At 36.8% G+C, this 15,845-nt stretch overlaps 1 protein-coding gene across 7 annotated transcripts in view; it reads left to right on the top strand.

Moving 5' to 3' along the window:
• Positions 1-15,845, top strand: part of fmnl3 (formin-like 3) — a 54,706-nt gene that overhangs the window by 17,690 nt on the left and 21,171 nt on the right. For all 7 annotated transcript variants that reach the window (XM_084427648.1, XM_084427647.1, XM_084427646.1 and 4 more), the window contains exons 2-4: positions 11,259-11,342; positions 12,181-12,261; positions 13,326-13,402. In XM_084427648.1, coding sequence (XP_084283774.1) covers positions 11,259-11,342; positions 12,181-12,261; positions 13,326-13,402 — 242 coding nt within the window. The remainder of the gene's footprint in view (positions 1-11,258; positions 11,343-12,180; positions 12,262-13,325; positions 13,403-15,845) is intronic.

Below are 15,845 nucleotides of genomic sequence, written 5' to 3'. Positions count from 1 at the left end.
TTGAAAACGCCACGCTGATATTAATCCTCATTGTAGTTCTCCTTTTGTCCCAAAGTCTGCTTGCCATGGTCCATAATGTTTGAACGAAACAACAACAGCGTGAGCGTGCCGCTAGACGTAATGCAGTTGTCCACGTCTATCGCCATGGTTACTATGGCAGTACGAGCGGAAACCAGGAATAACGCGGATATTACGTCATTGACAGGCTACAAGTGGGACAGGGCGACAGGGACGAGCCATTATTTAAAATTGGAATTTCTCTGAAATTAAACATCTTTGGGAACTTTTGGGATATTGTAAGTACACAACTGCAGGAAATATATCACACTGTGCAAGTGATTTTTGGATATTTTATTATAAAAATCTTACATATTGTAGCTTTAAAAGAATACAAAGACATTTTTATCAGTCAAATAACGCAGACACTGGACAAAGATGAAACTTGCTAGAACGCATGTGCCTGCATTCGTGCACGCTATTAAATGGAGTATACTTTACGTAAAAAAAATAAGTATACTTTGGGCTTAAATCCTGAATGGTTTGGAATGGGGATTGTTTGTGTTTCTTATATAAACAACAGGTGGGGGATGGTGTGGCAGTTCACTAGTACCTTGACCTCACTCTCTTTCTGTGGTGGGTGGATGGGACATTTGTGTTTTGTGGATTTGCTTTGTTGTGATTGCCTGGTTCAGGTTACTGGTTAGGATTGGGAGATTAGGTGTCATTGCAGTGAATGGAGGATAGCATTTTCTCACACTCCATTTTGTCTTGCTCAGTGCCAGGAGACTTGCTTGAGAACTGCCCCGTCCTCCTTTTGGTCAGAGTAAACTGTTACTTTTAAATTAAATAGGTGGAAGTCCCCCTGGTCTTGTGATACCCTTCATATCTGAGGTGCCTGTGCTTCTTTCTTGTATTATACACTGTTTCAAGGAATAAGAGGAACATAAGCTTAAAGACTTCGTGTTGATGTGGTTTTGTAAAATATGGAAATTCACCCATGAACCCAATACTGTCGTTTACATGTGATATGTGATGTCATTGCTTAAGGTAATTTTCTTCAATGAGACTCTGTTAGTCATTCTTCCGGGAATGTCCTGCAAGAGGGTCCATAGACAGATATATCATTTTATTTTAAAATATAAATAACATTAATTCCAAATATCATATCATGTTATACTATATTATTAAATTAATATCTGGCCTAACTATGGTATAATAATGATCATAGAAGGGTATTATCTTTTAATGTTAATAAAATTAGTCCATGTTTGCACTGTAAAAACATTCTAACCTCCCTAACTCAAAATTTTCTAGTGACTGATAACATCTACATTTTTCAATTGGCCCAAGTGAAATTCTGTACATTTCAATTGGCCCAAGTGAAAATCTGTAAATTTAATTGTATAATTTACAGAATTTCACTTGGGCCAATTGAAAAATTTAGATGTTATCAGTCACTAGAAAATTTTGAGTTAGGGAGGTTAGAATTTTTTTACAGTGTGTCGTAGGGCCAGTTTTTTCAACCAGGGTCTACAAATGTACTGCAAGAGGGTTTTTTTGTAAGGAAAGAATGGTTGGAAAGTTTTAATATTTTACTGCTTTATTAATGACTGTACAGAAGGGTTTCTTCAAAACACACTTTTCCCCAAAAGTACCAAACAATTTTGGAAAAATGGGAGGAAAATGCTTCAGCCCAGTGTGACGTTCAGTAAGAGCTATTATTTCCCATTCAAACTCGCAGTCCACTAAATCTGGCAGGGTTGGTGTACATTCCTCAGGTCCTGCGTTGACGCTCGGCGCCTGGGGACCTATTAGGTAGAGCTCAGTAGCTGAACGGCGGAGACGGTTTAGATGGGGAGACGGTGTGTGTCTGGCGGTCTGCTCTGGTCTAGTCGACTATGCTGACACATGCTAGATCCATTGAAAGAATATAAGATCCCAGACTTTCCTCCTCATTATTCCTTTACTACAGTAGGCTACCATTAAAACTGATAAAATGGAGTGAAGTAGGAGACTCTACCTGTTGACTTAGTAGTCAAAGAGCCATTTAGATCAGTTTGTAAACCACTCTTATTGGCTTTACGGTTTAAATTACATTAAGCTTGTAGGTTTAAGTGGGCTTTGGAGGAGTTTATGTTGGATGTCTCCCAGAGTCTAGGCTCAGGCATGGGAGCAGTCACTCGGAGCTGTGCATGGGTGCAAAACATATTTGCATTGTTTGTGTTTATAAATGCAGCTAAGAATTTTTGCTCACATGAACTCCTACCGACCTCTCAGAGCGGACGGAGGACCGGCCAAATAAGGCTGTAAAAGTGTGTGGCCCTCTTTTAAACATGCCATAGCTGTCCCCCTGGTGAAGACTAATATTTGACCACATTAATATGGGTAAGAAGGGCCATTTTGATGCTGATTTGTGATGTTGGCCCTTAAGCAGGGTCTTTTATCTGTCTTTTAAAGTCAATATGAAATCAAAAATTGTCCATAATTACAAATATGCTATGTATATAAAAGGAGAGATCTTAATGTCTCATATTTGCTAATATACTAAAGTATGGAATCAAAAGTCAAAGATTTCAATATGAATTCAAACATTTCTTCATCTTTTTCCCCAAAACCAAATACTTTGCTATCCACATTAATTTCAGAGCTCTATTCTTTTAATTCAAGTCAACAATTGCATTTTTTATTTCTCATAAGCAGATTATAAGAACATCTGAAACAAAGTTGATACTTAAAGAGCTCCAGCCCCCTAAGCTATGAAAGAGCAACCTAAGGAAAAGCTTCAAAAGCTTAAAAATAGGAGTCAGAGGTTGGATCTGGCCATATAACATATTTAAATTACAACATAATTAAAGGATTAGTTCATCCCAAAATGAAAATTTCCTAATAATTTACTCACCCCAATGCCATCCAAGATATCCCTGTATTTCTTTCCTCAGTGGGAGAGAAATTATGTTTTTTGAGGAAAACATTTCTGGATTTTTCTTCTAACAATGGACTTCATTGGTTACCATCGTTTTTAAGTCCAAATCAATGTAGTTTCAAAAGTCTTTGAAGTGTTTAAACGGGCTGTACGCGATCACAGCTGAAGAAGAGGTTGTTATCTAGCGAAACGACCACGTTGAAAGGTCACTCCGGCGCCGGCAATACTATTTGAACTACTATTCATATTCATATTCACTGAATATTATTACTATATATATAATAGCAAACAATACTATTTGAACTATCCTCCTACGTACGGTCGCATTGTAAACAGTGGTACCACCCGGCGCCAGCGTGACCTTTCAACGTGATGACGTAGTTCCCTGTCCGTTTGTTGATCAGCTCAATCCGAACTATTGAAGGTAAAAAGTCTATAAATTATTTTTTTTAAATTAAAATGACCTATCGTTTCACTAGATAACAACCTCTTCTTCAGCTGTGATCGCGTACAGCCCGTTTAAACACTTCGAAGACTTTTGAAACTGCATTGATTTGGACTTAAAAACGATGGTAACCAATGAAGTCCATTGTTAGAAGAAAAATCCAGAAATGTTTTCCTCAAAAACATCATTTCTCTCCCACTGAGGACAGAAAGACATGGATATCTTGGATGGCATTGGGGTGAGTAAATTATTAGGAAATTTTCATTTTGGGGTGAACTAATCCTTTAATACATGTTCCTGGTCTTATTATGAATGATTCATCATTGCATGTTATTTTAAAGAAAAACAGGTTTGTTTTCATAATCTTTCATCAAAAATAGCAACTTACATTACATATTGTAAATAATATCAATTGATAACAATAATACAAATTTCTCTATCTCTGGTCTGGGATGCTGATAGGCTCCAGCATCCTCTAGGACATCATTATTATTAATTGTAATATAATATAAATACTTAAGTAATAATAATTATAATACAATTATTATTAGTATTTAAACAAATATCATTATATCTTGTTTTACTCAGAAATAGGAAATTTTTCCAGATGTTTTCAGATGTTTCTCTTAAAGTTGTTTATGACATAAGGAAATTCTTGATGTAAAGTAAAAGAATAGAGCTGTGAAATTAATGTGAATTAAGTGTAGATTATTTGGTTTTGGAAAACACTGCTAAGAAAGAAATGCTTGAATTCAAATTGAAGTCTCTTCCTTTGGTGTATTGGCAAATATGAGATATTGTTGAAAAATACAGAAATAGATCAGATTTAGGCTGTCATATTATAGAAGAAAAAAATTGTGAATACATTTCATGTTGAATTTGAAGAGTTTACATTGGTATTTCTGGCAATGTTACAATTCATAAACAGGAGGCCAAACCTCCAGATGAGAAAGCACAGATTGGTTTCTTTGTCTGTATGTTGTCTTCCTGCCTGAACTGTGCTCTCCATCATGTGTGGTGTTTTGTAAGAAGGGCTGTGCGTGACTGGGGTTTGTTTCCCCCTTCTGTTCTCTGTCTCTTGGGCTCTTTACTTCTCTTCATTCTCTGCAACCTGATACCCAACTACAAATCAAGCTACTGTTCTCTTAAGACACATCTTTTGCCTGTCCCACTCCCTCATCAGCCAACTGTCCCAATTTCTAGTTAATTCCCCCAACTCCACCTGTAATTTGTAGCATGGTCTTTGCTCACTTTAATTTTCAGTTATTCACACGGTTCATCTCATAACGGGTCTTTCCTCTCCCACACTTCTATTCCTCTTTTTTAAAAAATTTGTTTGGTCTTATTAGAAAGGGGTTTTCCAAATGTGTCATACATGTAAAAATTCATGTTCCCAGAAGTTAAAATACATTCACTTGAGTTTTTTTTTTTTTTTTACTTTAGTGTTAAAAAGTGTAACTGATAGCCACAGTCTATTGTTCAACATAATAATTTGCCAAACAACTCAACATGCCAGAGAAAGGCAATGGTTCTTTGTTGTGTCCCCACAGTCACCCTTTTACAAACTATACTGGGATCAAACAGAAGCTCTTTTTGTCCCTGTCGTGGGTAGCGTCACTCTATTCTGGAAGTAAAGAGCTTTAAGGGAGTTGATTTTATGTTTTATTTTCAGTCATTGGTCCTACTTTAAAAATTGAAGGTATTTTCATCTCGCATGTAAGATGTGGGTCTCTTTTTAAAGTCATTATGGCAGGAAAACAAGACTGGACTTTTGTAGGAAAAGTCAAATGAGATTAGCAAAATTAGATTAGGGATAGCCAGTTAGCTGATCCTTTTGCTCTAGCAGAGTAGCAAGGAAGGTCTTTTGGGGAATGTAGAACATCTGGTGTTTTTTGTTTTGTTTTGTTTTGTTTTATCATTCATATTTTTGGACATGACCACCTTTTTATATTGTATAATGTTTGCAGACGTTTCATGCTGAATATGTGGGACTTTTTATGCCAAAATAACATGTTCTTCCTTTCCAGGAATTGACAAAGCACTTTCATTCCATTGTACTGTGTGCCATCTCAGTGGTTAGGACCGAATTCAGCATTTTGCTATTTCAGACTGTTGTTTTCAGTGTGGCCTGGGGTGGACAAGCTAGTTTTTCTCATTCAGCTCTATAAATATTAAAATCTTCATGGTGTTTTCTTTGATCTTACTTCAGTGAGTTTTAGTATTGATAGTTTCCCCTTTGATTCAAAGACGTTTATGTGTTCTATGTTTTTTTTTTTTTTTTTGTACTTATGCAAGTTTCTTTGTGTTGGTGTAGCACTCCAATGGTTTGGCTAATAATATCTGTGCAGGAAGCTCTTGGGGCCTGAGAAAAAACCCCTAGGGTAAAAACTGCAGAACTGAATCCGAAAAGTGAAACTTATTTACTTAGTAACTCGTTTCTGGACCAGAAAACAAAGAAGCCTAAAACTCAGAGAGCTACTGTAGATCAGATAAAGACTCATCTGAGCTCTTTGCAGCCGCTGTTATCAGTGATGTGGCACCAGATCTTGGATCGTCATGTGAATGGAGGACTGGAACCTCTCTGTGTTCTAAGTGCCCTAATTACATATCAGACCAACAAATGGTCACTAGGCAGTCCTGACAACCCAGCAACAGACATATGGCCAGATCCAACCTCTGACTCCTATTTTTAAGCTTTTGAAGCTTTTCCTTAGGTTGCTCTTTCATAGCTTAGGGGGCTGGAGCTCTTTAAGTATCAACTTTGTTTCAGATGTTTCTTATAATCTGCTTATGAGAAATAAATAATGCAATTGTTGAGTTGAATTAAAAGAATAGAGCTCTGAAATTATTGTGGATAGCAAAGTATTTGGTTTTGGGGAAAAAGATGAAGAAATGTTTGAATTCATATTGAAATCTTTGACTTTTGATTCCAGACTTTAGTATATTAGCAAATATGAGACATTAAGATCTCTCCTTTTATATACATAGCATATATGTAGAGGCATTTTCTGAGAACTGGGAAATTTAAGAAAAAGTTTCAATATACTGTTTATTTAGTCTCATTTGTGAGAAAAATGTGAGAATAATGAGATTAGGCTATATTTCTTTCAAACTGGATTTTATCTACAGCCTCTTTTGCTATTGACGTAAAAATACAGTATAGTTGATATTTCCTCAGAGACTGGATGCTTTCATATTGACTAAGCATGGATGATGGTATTTTTGTAGGCTTTTCTGTCCTTTCTTCCTCAAAAACAATGGATGCGGTTTGTTGTGTGAAATGTTCGGAAGCAGTGAGCTCATCAGAAAGAGCTGACGTTTACGTCATTTATTACATGCTGCATGCTAACAAGTGTAGGAGTCACCCACTCCATCTTTGACATTTGAGTCGGAGAGAGTAGAGAGAGAAAGATTTAGAGAAAGAGATAAAACTTTTATCCTCCAAGAATGTAAAGAAGAGAAGGGAAAATAGAGTTCTCCTCAAAGAGAAGGGAATGGAGGGAAAATAGAGTGAAATAAAAGATGAAGTGGGATCATTTATAGCCAAATTCATTACTGTTATAAACACGACACATTCCTTCTGTAACTGTGGACATCTGGAATGCACAATGTCGGTCAATACTGAAGAAAAAAAAAAAGACTTCGGAAGGGGAATTGTGGGAGAGAATGTAATGCTTGAGATCTTCACAGACAGAGCCAAATAACATTCTCCAGGGCCTCTTTTTACACATTGTCATTTCTGCTGAATTTTGTTAGCTTTTCAGACATTACAGACCCTAGTCATCATAATTGGGATGTGTTCCAGTCGAATGTGGTTTCAAACTAAACAAATTTACTGCATGGTCAGTTGAGTCTGTCTGCTGTTGTATTTAATGTTGGAAGCTGAACTGTCTGAGAAACACATCGGATTTATAAGTCAATTCCTAAATCTACAGCTCCATTGTAATTGAACAGCTGTGGACTTTAATTCTGAATACATTTTTATAAATTATTATGAATAAAAAAATAAAAAAACTTTTACTAATGATTGGTGCATTCTTCAAAATCTTAAGTTTCGAATCCGTGTTTTGGAGCGTGTTTGAACAAGTAAGATGATGTTTTGTTGTGTAATTTTTCTGATGTTATAGATTACAATTTGATAAAAGTGCATGCAGTTGTTTAGTAGAACATGTACTTTTACACGGTCTTCTGGTTGCTTTTACGCAGCTGAAAACTAGCAGGTGGCTAGTTTTCCAGTGAATCCTTCACTGAATGAACTCTGCTGCAAAACTTTAAGTTCTGTCATGACAAGAACTCAGTGTGATTGACATGGTAATGGATATGACAATGTTGATATGTTTGGTCTTGGCGGAATAGATCTGCTACACTGCTGCTGCTGTTATTGCTGCTGCTATAGAGCAAGTATGGGACTTGCTACTACCAATACATACACGAAACACTGCTGTGAGCAATGCTGCTGCTGTACAATATAGCATACATGAATTACCCGTAGCAGATCTATACAGGTGGAGTTGGGGAAGGTGGAGGGTTTCTGAAAGCGTGCTATGCTGCTACAGCAAATGCTGACCAGTGTTTGAAGTTTGAGCAGCGAGTTCATTGGCTACTGATACAGCAAGAACCAATCAGCTGTGCCCTATAGAGAATGCTGGGATTTCATGCAGATTGAGTTAAAGGATTAGTTCACTTCAGAATAAAAATTTCCTGATAATTTACTCACCCCCACGTCATCCAAGAAGATGTTCATGTCTTTCTTTCTTCAGTCGAAAATAAATTAAGGTCCATATCGTGGAAGGTCCAAATTGCAGTTTCAAAGCAGCTTCAAAGGGCTCTGGAATAAGGGTCTTATCTAGCGAAACGATCTGTCATTTTCTATAAAATAAAATAAAAATATATACTTTTTCACCACAAATGCTTGTCTTGTGCCACGCATTAGGCTACTTAATCACGTTGAAAGGTCACGTGTTCCGGTTCAAAAAGGTAGGGAAGGATGAAAACTTCCAAAATCATCCGACATCTTTGTTTTACCTTTTTTTTTTTTGTAAATAGCATTTGACTTAGTCTTTGCACATTTGCTTTGTAAACACTAGGTTGGTATTTCCGCCTATGTCACGCGTGACCTTTCAACATGATTACGTAGTCGTGCGTTGTTAATCGCAGAGCTAGTGCAGGAGGAGCATTTGTGGTTTAAAAGTATATAAATGTTTATTTTTCTTTAGAAAATGACAGATCGTTTCGCTAGATAAGACCCTTATTCCTTGGCTGGGATCATGTAGAGTCCTTTGAAGCTGCATTGAAACTACAAGTTGGACCTTCAAACAGTTGTATCCCATTGAAGTCCACTATATGGAGAAAAATTCTGGAATGTTTTCCTCAAAAACCTTAATTTCTTTCTGACTGAAGAAAGAAAGACATGAACATCTTTGACGACGTGGGGGTGAGTAAATTATCAGGAAATTTTAATTCTGACACTACTGTAATACACACTGCATTCACCACCAGCCTTTCATAGACTTGTCACTGAATATGATTCATATGGGGTTGTGGAAAGGTGTAATCACTTTACAGTGGAAATAAAATAAAACAAATTCTTTCAACACACAATATTCACTTTCCACAAATCATCGAGTCAGACTGGAAAAACATGTTGTTTATAATGATGTGGTCATGTAATTTCACTGAGATGATATGTTGCCTTGGCTGTAGACTTTGAAGCTGTTGACTTTTGGGGTGGATGAATCACTCTAATGTGGAGTGCAAGGATGTAGGTGATGCTCAGGCGGGTGTTGATATGGGCGTGAATGGCATCTTCAGAACAAACACCTTTTCCATCTTCAAAGGGAAACCCACTGAGAGGTCTGTAACATGCTGTGATAATCTGGCTCAGTGCCTATCTGCTGTTCGCTATCTTTAATCACAGCACAGAGTCTCAGGTTAATAAAGGGAAATTCAGTGTTTGTTGGAGACAGTTGTCAGCTCACACCCCACAACTGACTCAGCGTGTGTTCCACCATTAAAGACATTTTGAAGACAAATCACTTACTGATCTGTTTGTAGTGCAAACGTGACCTGAAATAAGAGAGTAGTAGGCCTATGTGAAATGTCCTGCTAAGAAGTGGCATGAAGTACAATCATTTATATATCAGTAAACACAATAGCATTATTGTTATAATCACACTGATTTATGAGAATTATGAGAACATACAGTAAATCTAACACTTAGTCTTCTGTTTAAAAGTTTGGAGTCAGAAATAATTTTTATTTAAAGAAATTAATACTTTTATTAAGGAAGGATGCATTAAATTGATCAAAAGTGACAGTAAACATTTATAATGTTACAAAAGATTTGTTTTTTACAAAAGAAATGCTTTTTTTTTTCTTTTTTTTTTTACTTTCTATTTATCAAAAAATCCTGAATTGAATCCAGAATGATTTCTGAAGGATCATGTGACACTAAACACTGGAGCAATGGCTGGTGAAAACTTTGCCATTACAGGAAATTTTTTTTATATATAAAACATTATATAAAATTGTAATAATATTTCACAACATTATTTGTTAATTATATGGTTTTATTGTATTTTTGATCAACTAAATGCAACCCCGTGAGCATTTTTTCCAAAAGCATTAAACATTTTTACCGACCCTCAAGAAAATTTGATTACATTAACGCAGATGGTAGTGCTTGCGTTTGTCTGTACTTAATAAACTTCAGTAGTCTAGGGGGCGACAGAGTTACATTCAGATGCCTGTGTCATGATTTAACCGAGTGTGTTACTATTCACGCAAGTTTCTATAAACATACTGACTTTAAAGAGTTCCTTTAAGACAAGTTATTTCACTCGGCAGACATCTTTCAGACATCAAGCTCCTCTCGGGCAGTTCCGTGCAGCTCCGATCTCTCTGAATGGTGAAACATCCAGTTCTCCAAAACTCTTCACCAAGCTTACAATTGAATTTCATATTTGAAATCACCAATGAAATATGACAAAAACTGTCTCATAAATTTTGTTTTTAAATGCTCTAATCACACAGCAGTTTTCAGGCTGCTGTTTTTTGTCATGATTCAAGCGTTTAGAAAACAAATTTATGCACTTTCTCCCATTCCTAAGTAATAGGAGTGAACCGTCTTTCTGTATATAAAGTCTTTGACTTTAATAAACTTGCAAGCAAGGTTCTATTTAGCTGTTGCTCTGCTGTAAAATAAGTTTATACTTATGTTCATAATATCAGCTCTTGCGGAACATTGTGTTCTCTGATACACAGTAACACAGCGAAAAAAAAATTAAAATTAAAAACAAAAATAATAATTAATTTTTACAAAAATGTTTTTTTAATTAAAAAATTTTTTTTTTTTTTGAAAGTAACAAAAATTAACTTCAGTAGAAGCATCTACTTTTACGTAATTGCTTAATTCCGAAAAAAACTTTTCTTTAATCCTGCTCTTGTGTTTGTGCTATGGACATGAATGCTACTTCATGTAATGCAGTTTGTTGTGTAACTTTCTAACAACCCCTTAGTAAACACATGACAACACACTACAAACTACTCAGAACACTATAGCAACTGCATAGCAACACCCACAAGTGTGGCAGTGAGTTTTGCAAAGGCAAGCACTGCTCATCATTTCCTTCATATAGTTTGAGATGGAGAATTTGGTACAATGATTTCCTTGATGTCTGACTCTGAAGATGAATATGATTTTAAACAGGATATAAGAAGTCAGCACAGGACGTGAGATCAGAGATTGCAGGGTTTCGTGTCTGGGTAGAAACCACTGTGACCCAAAGAAAACGAGCACAGAGACGTCTCTGCAAGGTCGTTGCCATGGGTACACGGAGGAATACATGACTTCCTGTGTGTTCTGATGCAAGAGCGCTCTCTGTTTTTCAGAACTCTATGAACCTGCCGCCAGATAAAGCACGTCTCCTCCGGCAGTACGATAATGAGAAGAAGTGGGACCTCATCTGTGACCAGGTACAGCCTCCACAGTGACCCACTTTTATGCCACACCCTTGCTTCTGTAATGCAGTCCAGAAGAACATGCCTCCAAGAATGGTGTCGTCGACATGGCCTTTAAAATATTATTATTAACAAGTTAAGAGAACAAGTTGCTTGACATTTTATAGACACTTAGAAAGTTATATACGATTTTAATTATTTCTTACACAAAAGAAAAGGTAGATTACAGGATTCTGAATGACAGGATATCATTTAAAGGAACAGTACACCCAAAAATGAAAGTTCTGTCATCATTTACTCTCCCTCATGTTGTTTTAAACCCATGTTCTTCTGTGAAACTTCTTTTCCATGCAGTTAAAATGAGCGGGGACTGAAGTTTTCCATTAGTCGTATAGATTCTTTTTATTAACATTTTATGGTGATTTTGGTCCCCATTCATTGTAATTGCATGGAAAAGAGCAGCCTGTACAGTCTTTAAAATGTCTCCTTTTGAGTTCATACTGTCATGCTGGCTTGGAATGACATGAGGGATTTTTTAGAGAAACTGTACCATTAGGTAAAATTGCACATCTTGTTAAATACAGGATCATGTAGAAAAAATGATGACTTCAATGTCTTGTAAAACTACTATTTATAAACGTCTAGTCATGCATCTTGACAAATCTATGTTGCTGAAAAAGGGAGTTCATAGTTACAGCAAAAAAAAAATTGTTTTAGAATAATGTCAAAGTTTTTTAAACAAACAGTATGGAATGTTAAGAATATGTGCATGTGTTAGATTAACACATTCATATTTTATTGGAGATGTTTAATAATCTGTGTGTAACTTTCTCCCCCTCTTCTGGTGTGTTAGGAGCGTTTCCAAGTGAAGAATCCTCCACATACATATATCCAGAAACTACGTGGATATTTAGACCCAAGAGTCACACGCAAGGTCAGCATCATCCTCTAGAAAATAAAACCAATGTCTGTTTCTCAGCTGGCTGCATGTGAACATGATTTACAGCAGTTAAAGCGGTTGTGTTGTGAGAAATCTAATTGCCCTTCATCTCTTTTAGTGAATGTTCTTTTAAAACAAAATTTAAAACATAAAATGTTCTTCCCTGTACAAAAAGACTATCTATTGAAACTGAACTGGACAATTGGGTTGTTCTGAACTTCCACAACTTACTGAAACAGATTAATTCTTTACATAGAAGACTATAATCAACAGCAGAAAAATAGCCCCTTTAATTCTAAAGACAGGGAGGAAAATGGTAAAAAAATATATATATATATATAATATATAAATTGTATAAAATTTTGGGGTCAGTAAGATTTTATTTAATTCAGCAAGGATACATTACATTTCAAATCAAAGACATTTGTAACATTGCAAAAGATTTCTGTTTAATACATAAATGCAAATTAATGCTCATCTTTTGAACTCTCTATTCATCAAAAAATAATATGTATCACAGTTTCTACAAAAATATTGAGCAGATAAACAGTTTTTAACTGTTTTCAACATTGATAATAAGAAATGTTTCTAATTCAAAGGAAATCAGCATATTAGAATGATTTCTGAAGGATCATGTGACACTGAAGACTGAAGTAATGATGCTGAAAATTCAGCTTTGCCATCACAGGAATAAATTACATTTCAAAATATATCAAAATAGAAATGAGTTATTTTAAACTGTAATAATATCTCACAATATTAATGTTTTTTGTTTGTTTTTTTTACTGTATTTTAGACCAAATAAATGCAGTCTGGCTAAGAATAAATACCTTCTCCTAAAAACATTTAATAATCTTACGGACCCCAAACTTTTGAATGGCAGCGTATGTGCAGGACATTAGTGTTGACATATTTTAATCGCTAAAAGGTTAACTATAAATGTTGTTTTACCCGGCACCAGTTAGTGTTTATTGAAATGTTTAAAAAAAACTTTATTCTGGGGAAGTTGCAGAGTTTTCTCCAAACATGCCAATAATCATCAGTTTCTCTGTGTGCAGAAATTCCGCAGGAGGGTTCAGGAATCCACCAAAGTCCTGCGAGAGCTGGAGATTTCGCTGAGAACCAATCACATAGGGTGACTAATTCCTGTCTCCTCTCATTTAATCCTTCTTTTACATCTCTTGGTCTTGTGCTGATCTCTGTAAATACCCTTCCCAGCAATCACCCAGAGTAACATCCCATGATCCTCCAGTAACCAATGCAGTGAGGTTATGAGGCTCCTGTATACAGTGCAGGGAACAATAGCACTGCTAGTGGTATGGGTGGGAAGCTGTGGTATTGTTTGGCTTTCCCCCTCTAAAGAATCACTCTTTCTTTGTTCTTCCTGTTGTAGAAAGCTAGAGGTAGTGTTTGCCCGTGCACAAATCCCTGCTGTTGGGCTGTTCTGCCAGCTTCCCTGTGCTTATAGCACTGTCTGTAGACCTCTGCAGCGTCCAGATGGTTTTTATTCATCTCGTCCCTCACACACAACCCCCTTAGCAGCTTTAGCAAGCAGGAAGCTGAGTAGTGTATGCCGGAGAGCCAGGAAGCCTGGAGCATCCAACAATGTAGTGTGTGAAAGGACACGTACACACACACACACACACACACACACACACACACACACACACAAAGGTTTATAACTCACATTGATGCATACAGACAAAACACTGACACAAATCTGCAACACAGTGGGGTACAATGAAACGTTGACAACTGGGAACATCTTTTCACTGTTTATATTCCGCTTTCAAGGACACACACACACTTATACATACAAAAAACAATGTGCTGTGAAACTGTGAAGCCATTCACACAAAACTGCATGCTTTGTTATATCCGTACCAGCTGGATGAACCCATACACACAAGCGATGGGAAGTAACTAACTAGCAGTAGTGCCATTACTAACTTTAACTGCATATTTTAATAGTCCAGCTGTTTTACATATTACAAAATGCTACAGTGACATATTACAAAATGTCACATTGTATTGTGCATTATAATAGACAGTTGAGAGAATTAAGTCAATAATCAAACACACTCACACTCAAAAAGCACTGGGGAAATTGTATTTATTTGTTTGGGCCGTGCAAATGAACAATTAAAAAAGAATGCTTCATCGCTTTCCACATAGTAGCAAATAATTTGAGATATTTTTTGTAGCAAAATATTCAGTTACATGCTGCTGTTTGGTGTTTTTAACTCAGTTATATAAATTAGGTTGCATTCTAGTTTTTGTTTGTTGTATTTAGTGTGAACTTAGTCTGTTTATTTTAAGAGAAGTTTATCAATTCAATGCTAATTTACACTAAAATAATATTATTTAAATTTACATTGTTTATTAAATATTGTTATATCATTTATGATTTTTTAAGTATTATCATTTTGTTTTATTAATATTTTAACATTTTATATTTAAAATGATACATTTAAAGGATAAATTATATCATCTTGTATTTAAATTGTCTTAGTTTCCTGCCAGTCAACAGTTGTCATGGACACTCATCTAATCATCACACCTGTTCGTTATCATCTCATTATCACTGTGTATTTAAGTTGTTCTGTTTCATCCTTCAATGGTTGGTTGTTGTTTGTGTAGACATGCTGTTACTTTGCCTTAAAGGACCATTTTTGTTTATTGAACCCTTTTTGGACTCTCCATCTTGTGACAGAACAGCCGACCTAATATGGATTATGCTGCGAAATTTACTGCTGTGGCTTGGATGAGCCACAATTTCTTTACCTAACTGAACATTTCTTTCGTCTTGCCATCACCAGCAAGAGCCTAAAGTAATTTTTCTGGATTGGGGCTAATTATCATCACCCTGTAGACCTCCCAGACACCTCTGGACTAGACTGGAGGGAAGCCATCATTCGGTGTCTGGAGAGCATCTATCCCCGGTCCAGAACACAGCCAGACCCAAAGCCTGTTTCACCACCTTCGACCACGGAGAAATCAGAGTCCCCCACAGACAGAGAGCTACCACCTGCTGCGACGCGTGGGCCAGAGCCCAAGATGAAAAGGAAAGAGCTGAACCCTGCGGTGAGTCTGACCAGGGGCGCGAGCCCACAACAGGTTGAGGGAATGCTGATGGAAACTGAGGACTGGCTGATGGTCTTCAATGCGGACGTATCAACTCTGTACTTCATCATCGCTGTTTCAAGACAGCACTGAGACCTGTATAGACTGAATTATATGTCAGTCCTTCATCACTGTTTTAAGAAAGCACTACATCGAAATTCACTAAATCGAGAACGATTTCCATCTGCCGCCATCACTGCAGAGATCAGCCAGTCCTATAGCCCCGCCTCTGCTAGATGTTTGCAGCCCTTCGCCGTCTCTGGGGATGCCTTGCTGTAACATCGAGCCTCAGGTCGTTCAACCACCAGCAGTGCCTGAGCAAGAGGATCCTGCTGCTCCTCCTCCAGCATCTGATCACTTCGCTCCATCTCGGCCAGTCGATCTGATGGCTCCACTTTGGCTCCTCCCACCTTCAGCTCCAACAGAGACCCTTGGCCTTGCGGCTCCACCGGGTT

This window comes from Rutilus rutilus (genome assembly GCF_951802725.1).
Source record: "Rutilus rutilus genome assembly, chromosome: 13".
Taxonomy (NCBI): Eukaryota; Metazoa; Chordata; class Actinopteri; order Cypriniformes; family Leuciscidae; genus Rutilus; species Rutilus rutilus.
The sequence above is the reverse complement of the archived record's forward strand: the minus strand, read 5'-3'. Positions and strand labels throughout refer to the sequence as shown.